Raw genomic sequence first — 9,545 nt, 5'->3', positions numbered from 1 at the left:
CTATAATTTTATATAGTAGTAATAATCATTTAAGACCACAACTTTCTTTTAAACTGAATGAAGACCCCACAACTTGAGGGGACCTTATCTTCACCATCAATTTTGTTTCTAGGAACCACGTCTTTTGCACTACTCGTAGTATTTTTTTTGAAAAAGAACTTCATTATTGCATTAAGCATAACACGTCGGTACAGAGCAGATTACAACGGGACCCAAAGTAACCAAGAAATTACGAGGTTTCCCCTGAGTAATGTAGGAAGAACCCTGAACAGAGAAAGAAAAACGCAAGGGAGTCCTTGACAGCACCTGCATCGATTGAGCCTTGCCGTCACCCGGGATGAGACCACTTGGACGCCAAGACCTTCACTGCTTCATCGTCGGCTGCCACACCGGGAAAGGAAGCCATGAATTCCGAATAGGAACCCCTGATAGGTAAGTCCGAAAGTTTTGAACACCAACCTATCTTCATCATCAACTTTTTTTTTTTTGAGAAACATGCAGCACCTATCCAGACACACTTGATACACACGTGTAAGAAACAGAAGGAAACCAAACGCTCCATGAAAATAAACAGGAAAGACGACCCGAAACCTCTTTTACAGTAACGGGTAATCAATATTGGGTTAGCATTACAGCGCGCACTGCTTGTCCCACGCCAACGGTATATGTGATTTGAGGGCAGTTCGGGAAGATTTTTAAGTTTCAGCTTGTCAGATTGAGGCGACCCACGCGTTCTCTCTTTCATCCGGTTCCGGCAGCCTCCGCCGCAGCGCGCATGAACCTCTTCCTCCGCGAGCCCATCTCCCGTCCCTTCTTTGCCGGCCTGTGCTCTTGGACTAGGCGCTCGGCAGCATGGCGCGTGTCTCGGCATCCGACGTCTCCTACCTACACCGTGCTTGTCTTCTTCACCAGGCCGGATGTGAGGCACTGGCTTACGCTACTCATAGTGGCCTGGTTCATGACGGTGGTGGCGAAACCACCAGTCACCGCTGACGAGCTCGCCTCCATCAACAAGAATGCCATACAAAAATACCTCACTTTAGTGTTCACCATTGTAGACGAAAATATACAATAGAACACATGCACCTAGGCCCTCTCTATCTAGCCATCCATACCCCGCATCGTGATTCGTGCAAATAGATTTCTCTTTTTTGTTTCTCTCACATAAAACATGTTTTGAACTTCAAACCTTTGCAGCGTGGCAAACCTTTGTTTCTCTCTCATTTTTTGTATATTTATGTTCGATAAAAAATTCTGAAAGATTTATCCTAGATTCTAGTTAGAAAGCTTTGCCACACCACAAAGATTTGAACTTCAAGACATATTTTATGCGAGAGAAACAAAGAAGAGAAAATTTCATATAGAAAGTTAGTTGTGTTGCACAGATCTTAAAGCAATATTGGACAACCAGGATACCAGGGCCCGGGTGCATGTGTTCTAAAAATCCACGTGCCCTTTGTAGAGTTGGCCATGTCCAATGCAAATTCAGGTTTGAAGTTGTACTGCTTGGTTCAGGCTGTTGGCAACTTCAGCGATGGCTTTGTCATTTCCTCGCAGCCAGGGGTGGACACAGGATTTGGCTAAGCCCCAGGCCCTAGGCTAGCTAGGGTATGGCTACAGTGCTACTACAATGTTCATGATGCTGTACTCAATGCAGTTTTGCTTCTTCACGCCCAGGGCCAGGCCCCCCCCGGCCTGGGTCCTGGATCCGCCACTGCTCGCAGCGGCACCCAACACCTGGAAGAAAGTTTGTGACATCACTCAGTTTCTACGATGCAGCCAAGCATAGATTACCGAACTTCTAATCCATGACAAGGCGGCGGACGATGTTGGAGGCATGTCGCAAGGTTACGGATTGGCGAGCCAACAAGAGGAGCATGGAGAGAGCTAGATATGGACTGGGTGAACTAGCGCGGCGGCTGCGCCAACTTACGAAAGGCTGCATACGAGCAGATCATCACCACCTCCGTGGCCAACTTGCTCATCTTCTCCGATTATGGGCCGCTCCCTACAAGTTCGACAAGAATGTTGACAGATATTTATCTGATGCACCGTAAAAGGTCTTCTGTTAATTTACACCTTCGTTGATCTAGTAATAGCTAGTCAAGCCCCAAATCGATCGTGCCACTTGTGGACAGCCAGACGGACAGAGATCAGGTGACATGCACGTCTGCATGTCACCGTGTGCCTTGCGGCCGAAATTCAAATTTAAACATTACGAAAAAATCTGAAAAAAACATACATCTTCACAGCACATATTAAGATAACCTCTAAAAAATTCAGATCAAAATTTAAAACATACATCGAGAAACGGAAAAGAGAAACTCGGATGTGAATAGTCTACAGAGAACTATTCGCGAACTATTCATGACATATTTCTCTTTTTCGCTTCTTGATGTATGTTTCGAACTTTGATCTGAATTTTTTAAGGGTTATCTTAATATGTGCTGTGAAGATGCATGATTTTTTTTTAGATTTTTTCACAATGTTTAAATTTGAATTTCGGCCGCAAGACACACGGTGACATGCAAACGTGCATGTCACCTTATCTCTGTCCCAGACAGACACTCTGCCAAGAGGAATCTGTAATTTATTAGAGACTAGTAAACGTGCACGTGCAACGCACGTATCATAATATAACTCTTATAAAAATATTTATTTTGAATATAGTTTCTCTTTTAGCAAGTTACTTTTACCGAAGCATTTAAATGGGTCATATACCAAACAATATGATCACACATGTAACATACAATTTGTGGGATCTGTGTTGTTTGCATCATTTTTCAAGTCTCAATTTCTTAAATTATCATAATTCAAGTCCACTAAAATGATAGCTAGCTTTGTTCTACAGTCATATGAGCCAATAAAGTAGTAACCAGAGTTAGTTTTGAAAATAGTGGTACAACATAGGACAAGTATAATGATATGCGGCGAAAAATACCTGTGTAGGAGTGTCAGAAAAAATATCTTATGTGAAGTACTTCATAAAATTTAACATCCATAGACCACAAGATAACTTGTATGATTACAGAACTTTTATAAAAAGAGTAACAACTTTTATAGAGATTCATATAATAAATTTTAAAATCATCAAACAAAAATGACCGTAACCAGCCCTGATGATTTTTAGAAGATAAAAAAGATGGCAGGCATGCAGGCGAATCGGATAAAAAGAATGGGTCTTTTTAGAAGAATTTTTTTGTATTTGGACAAGCCGCACAGTCATAATCTCTCTCTGGTCACTGCCTAAGGCCCTGTTTGGTTCCAAATAAGTCACCAACTTATAAGTCGAAAAGTGCCAAAAGTGACTTATTTTGCCAAACAGACCTAATTTATAAGTCACCCCAACTTATAAGTCATAAGTTGCTTCACCTTAACTTAAAACTTATAAGTCACCCCCTTTTATATGGGTCTCATCATCTTTACATTAAAAAACAAGGTAAAAAGATGTGCTCAGGTGACTTAGGGCATGGCCAATGCGTCGCCTCAACTGGGTGCTCCGCAGGCCAGCTAGGTTCGGATGTCAGGAAGGGTTGCCTCGGAGTGTACTAGTGCTGCCTGCAGAAGAGGCGGGTTCTTAAGGGAAAAAGCTAGAGAAAAAGGAAAAAGGTCTGGCTTAGTAGCAGCCCATCGTTTGTCTCCTGGGTGATGCGTGTGTGAAGAGCTGAGGAAGAAAAAGGATGGGTAAAGTAATAGAGAGGGAGCAACATGGGACCCACATGCTGCTGCTGCTTCCGTTGGATGATATTATAGAAAGCGATGGCTTCGTACATACAAGCCTACATGGAGGGCATGAGACCACCGTGTACTAATGCTTCCAGTGTTCATGCCCTTATAAGTCAGGTGACAATCAAACATGCATGACTTATAAGTCACTGGTTTTAAGTCACATGACTTATAAGTTAGGTGATTTATTAGAACCAAACATGCCCTAATTTTATTGAAAAAAAATTACTTATCCTCCCAACCGCTCCCTCAGTCCCTCACATTTCTCGCCCCGTTCCCCATTCTCCCATGGTGGCCACACCCTCACTCCACAGTCGGCGCCGGCGCTCCCTGGTCTGGCCGCTACTCAGCTTCGTCACCACCGTCGGTGCTTCCTGGTCAGGCCGCGGCTCCCCTTCGCAGCCGCTGCTCTTCCTCCCCTTCATGTCGAATCGCTCGCGGAAGTGGCCGAGGAGGCCCTCGAGCTCGGCATGCTCGCGCCAGCGATAGGCGCCGCCGGAGGTGGACGCGGAGGTGTGGCACTCGCTCGCTCCTGCTCTACCCTGCACCTTCTCCGAATCCGTTCGCCGAAGTGCTCGAGAAGGCGTTTGAGGTCGGCATGCTAGCCGACGACGCCGGGCCCCTCCCTCCTCCGGATGCCCTCGCCGTCGCCGCCATGAGCCTCTCCACCCTCTCTCGTGAGGTCGTCCGGGTCCAGGTAAGTCCCTCTCTCCAACTCCGCCACCTGCTCCGAAATCACCATGAATGTTCCCAAGACCGTGTATAATTGTTCTGTTATAGGGCTTTTTTAGAAAAGCTGATTTAACTGAGTATTATTCTGCTCTAGATTGCTACACCTTCTGGTTGTGAGTGGATCCAAGAGTTAACTTGATACATTATCCTTTCAAAAGATGATAGATTATCTTCATGAAAGAAAGGAAGTTGGAAAATTATTATTGAAGAGGAATTCAGTGTCATGGGTTTCTCAAGAGCTAAAATGGAACAAGAAGTGCAAAACTGGCAATTCTTTTTGTAATACTATTAAGCTCGTCATGGTGGTTACCATGAATGAGTGTCTGGTTTAATCTTTAGAAAGTGAGTTTTCTGTTACAATGTTCCCTTTCAAGACTGTTATATGATAAATCATCCGCTTAGTTGGTGGCTATGTTCATGATAAGGCCCTTAATGGTTCAGATTTCCCGAGGGAGGAGAAGGAGGTGCCGACAGGGGATGGGAGCAACAAGTATAATTCAAAGAGTATGTTTCGAATCTGAGTTGCATTGCACAGTATTTTTATTGCTCTAAGAAATCCATGGAGTTGTATATGGAACATTCCTTCATGTGATAGGCATATTTGTTTACTAAATCAAACTGCGTAGTTCCAACAAACAGACATTCAAATGCACCATTTTACACTCTGAAAGTAGGAAGTTCAACTTCTTTAGTGTTTAGAATGGATCAGGTGTACTTCAGATGTTTTCAGTTTTAAATAATTATGCACATTCTCACTCATCATGTGTGCAAAAAGTGGGTTTATACAGATTTATACAATTCATTATAACATCCTGGAGCTGAAACTAATTCAATTAATTTGGTCGTTCTCTGATGTGTGCTCACATTAATACCATTGGCAGCTTTGTAATTCGCTAAGCTAAATTCAATATTTCTGGTGTTCTGCAACAACTCAAGTCACCTTCATAATTTCTGGAAGCCAACTTTTTTTACACCAGGCCAAGGAGATAGAGTGCATGATTCAGTCAGTTACAAAATTGCAGTAGCCAAAACACTAACCATTTTCCACATAGAAAATCATTAATTACCGTTCCCTCTCCATTTGCCTCTTCAGCTCCTTAGGGTCTACATCTATGATACATTCTAGTTAGTTTAGCATCTCACCAGTTATCTGAATAATACAGCCGCATCCAGTACAATGGCATTTTTACCTTGGTACATGGCATCTCATCACAGTTATTTGAATAATAAATAAGCATGCAGTAAAAGGGCACTTTTACCTTGGGCATGGCCAGGGGTGTGTATGGTACATTTTGCTCATCATTAAGCAGTGCTGTTGAAGCATGTTTCTTCTCACGGGCTTCACGACGTCTTTTAAGAATATCATCTTTCTCGCGTGCATAATACTCTTTTTTCCTCTGCCTCTTCAATTCTTCAGGGTCTTTATAAATACATACCGCAAGTTAGCACATAAGCAACAGCAAAAACAGTAGCGCAAAGTAGGAACTGGTTGATGATAGTTACCCAATGATTGGTTGTTGCTTATATCCTGAAATGGGGTGTGCGCCCCCGCACTATTGGGAGATGACATACCTTCGCCTTCATGTGAATATTCATGTCATTAAATTTTGAGAAGCATGGAAATTGTGGAAATTAATCATGAACACCACCATCCGATGCAAACATAGTACACTGTCCTTTCTCTTGATATTGTGTTTCAGCAGAGTTCTACTTTGACATTAATAACAATTTTGAATGGCAGATCCCCTTATTGGACCACATTCAGTTGTCGGCCCTGCTGTTTGACATCCATGGTGATGCTGATGATGATCTTGGCAAGGGTAATGCTTTGATTTCATAGACATGTTGCTTTGATAGCTAGAGAACTAATTCTCAAGAGGACTTTGTGATTTAGTGTTCGTATGATATTTTTTAGTTGGGGCTGTTTTTTTCATGGATTTTCTCTGTCCACTACATCATGAATCTGGTAATATAAAAGTAATATCTATTTCTGATTATGTAATGACCGACTGTTATCTTGCTTCTTACTCATGTATCTTCAGATTTTATGTATCTGCCTGGGGTCTTGGTATGTCCTTGAGCACGCATGAGGTATGTATGTATCTGTTGGTATCTTAGTGCACTTTGTTGTTTCAGAGTAGCACTCTATAATTTGGCACATGCCTATGAGTGTATATGCACGTACACCATAGGTCCGAGCTGAAACTAATTATGATTAATTTTCTCGTTCTGTGATGTGCGCTTACATTAATACCATTGGCACCTTTGTAAATTCTATAAGCTAAATCCAATATTTCAGGTGTTCTGCGAGAACTCAAGTCACCTTCGTAAATTCTAAAAGCCAAGGAGATAGGGTGCATGATTCAGTTAGTTACAAAATTGCAGCAGCCAAAACACTAACCATGTTCCACATAGAAAACCATTAATTACAGATATAAAACGAACGGCTTATAGCATTGTGCTGTGCAACTGTTTGTTTTTTAGAACTCTATTCTGAAAATTCTAATCCTGTATAATGCTGCAACAGGTCAAACGAAGAAGTTGAACCTAAAGAAGGGCAGGGAAGAATTACAGCTTCGTGTGGCCGGCTGGTTCAGGGGACGTGCAGGGCGGGCGCGGCACCGGGTGCCGGGGTAGGCTCCTGGGCACTGGCTATCACGCGGACGGGCCACACGGCGAGGGCAGGGTCGTGGTCGCCCGCTATCTCGCTGATGGATTACACACTGTGAGCGGCAACAATCGGCGGTGGCGATTGTGCAGGGAGCGACTGAGCGGCGCAGGGCTCACGAGGTATCGGTGCAGGCAGGAGACGGGGTTGGTGGGAGGCATCGAGGTCAAGGGCGAGGGGAGCTGATTTAGTTGAGTTTCCGTATTAGTTTGCGATCACAATTGTGTGATTGCAGGGGACGCGGGCTGGTAGTTGGAATATTCCTTCGGTGGTGGAGTATGGTCAGTCATGAGAATTTGCTAAGTGCACACCGTGGAGGCATTAGATCAATAATGACTATTGGATTGAGATTTGTGGGACTAATTGTATGGTGCTGATTGGTTCGTATGTTTTGTGGGACTAATTGCTAGGCGCAGGTAAGAAATTTTTTGTTTGATTGTTTAATATTAGTGGAGATGGAGAAGTGGAGATGGAGATGGAGATGGAGAAGACACACTACTCCAGCCCGACGCAGAAGTAGTCCACAACTCTCCTGACGTGCTAACGCTTATTAATCGATATCACAATCACAAATTCACAATACATAACTGCATATATGCACGCCCTCTAGCTAGCTCAATACTACGTACGTAGCTCGAGCCTAGAGCAGGTCAGCCATGAGCTTGAACTCCTCGACGCTGACGGCGCCGTCGCCGTCCCCGTCCATGCACGCGATGATCTCCGCGCAGTCCTCGGCGCTGGCGGTGCCCATGAGCCCCAGCACCCTGGCGAGCTCGTCGGGGCCCAGCGCGCCGTCGGGCCCCGCGAAGGACTCCAGCGCCGGGACGGCGGCCTGCAGGAGCGCGCCGAGCGCGCCCAGCCCGAGCTCGCCTGCGTTCATCACGTCCAGGAACTCCTCCACACAGAGCCGGCCGTCACGGTCGGCGTCGGCGCGCGCCAGCATGTCCCGCGCCTCCGCCTCCGACTTGTCCAGGCCCAGGGAGGCCAGGAGGCCCCGGAGCTCGGGGGCCGTGACCAGGCCGTCGTTGTCGGAGTCGAACGCCTGGAACGCCTCCACGAGCCTGCTGATGTAGCTCAGCGCCTCGAAGTCCACCGTCAGCGGCTGCTGCTGCTGCGCCGACGGCCGGCGGGCCGGCGTCGCCATCGCGTTGGCGAGAACGAACGAACTAGACCGTGAGAGACATGGCGGAGGACCTGACGATTGTGCCGTGGCTGTCACTTGTGTCTTGCGTTTGCTCTTGGTTGGAGCTCGGTTAGCTTGCATGGACGGCCTTAAGAAGGCGCGGCGAGTGCGGCAGAATCTGAATCTCGGCCGCTTTGTGTCGACATGGAATGAACACTAGTGGACGAGCATCTTGTTCTCGCCGTTGGCAGTGGCAGGATAAGGCGTCTGGATTCTCGCGTGATAGCGTGGACGACGATGGGTTCTGGATTAGCTCGCGCTTCGTTTTGGATGACAAATGCTTTGTACAGTTTGTACTTTGAACTTCAAGGTCTCCACGCCGTGCCACCGGGCGAACCCATCCCAAAATATCATCAACGTACCCTAAAAAAAAGAATATCATCAACGTGGAACAATCGGAGGCCCATTTCAACAAAGAGTCGAGGAACAAACCAATTTGTTAATTTGAATAGACATATCATCAACGTGTACTACTAGTACTAGTAGATTGTCTCTGCGTTGCCACGTGTTAGAAGGGAGAGAGAGGTTTGGTGAAATAGTTTTATTGTATTGCTTGAGCCTCGTGGGCATATATATAGTAGTACAAAGACCAACTTGGAGTACAAGACAAGTCAGGACCAAATCCTAGTCTATCCTATACTTCCTAATAATCCTTATACTCAACATCCTCCCGCAGTCACAACGGTAGCGACGCAGACGGTGAGACAGAAGAAGAATCCGAAGGCAAGCCGACGGACACCCCACCACAGTCGTAACGGTCGATGCATCGCGGAAGGCGTGGCTGGAGTGGAAATCGACGAGGTTGCTCAAGCAAGGCAGTAGTCCTTTGTGCCGTTTGTCGAGGTAGTCGAGAGCTTGGGTGGTGGAGCCGTGGTCGAGGTAGCCGTGCGAAGAATGCCGTGGTCGATGTCGAGTCGGGGTACACTAGTAGAAAACAGGGCTTTGGTCCAGGCCGGGTCAGCCTATTAGTCCCGGTTCAGTCCAGAACCGGGACCAATGGGGGCATTGGACCCGGTTCGTGAGCCCAGGGGGCCGGCTGGGCCACATGGGCCATTGGTCCCGGTTCATCTGGACCTTTTGGTCCCGGTTGGTGGGACGAACCGGGACCAATGGGCCTCTCTCCTGGCCCACCACCATTGGTCTCGGTTGGTGGCTTGAACCGGGACCAAAGGCTCCCCTTTGGTCCCGGTTCATGCCACCAACCGGGACCAATGAGGTGCCTATATATACCCCCTC

The 9,545-nt window shown here is 46.3% G+C and overlaps 1 protein-coding gene across 1 annotated transcript; it reads right to left on the bottom strand.

Moving 5' to 3' along the window:
• Positions 1–7,659: 7,659 nt before the first annotated feature.
• Positions 7,660–8,386, bottom strand: LOC125530307 (putative calcium-binding protein CML29). Its single transcript, XM_048694703.2, has one exon. The coding sequence runs from the start codon at positions 8,268–8,270 to the stop codon at positions 7,767–7,769; it is 504 nt and encodes a 167-aa protein (XP_048550660.2). The 5' UTR covers positions 8,271–8,386; the 3' UTR covers positions 7,660–7,766.
• Positions 8,387–9,545: the final 1,159 nt, after the last annotated feature.

Source organism: Triticum urartu, chromosome 7A (genome assembly GCF_056163025.1).
Source record: "Triticum urartu cultivar PI428250 chromosome 7A, HENAU_Tu73, whole genome shotgun sequence".
Taxonomy (NCBI): Eukaryota; Viridiplantae; Streptophyta; class Magnoliopsida; order Poales; family Poaceae; genus Triticum; species Triticum urartu.
Note: the sequence above shows the minus strand (reverse complement) of the source record. Positions and strands in the feature narration are given on the sequence as shown.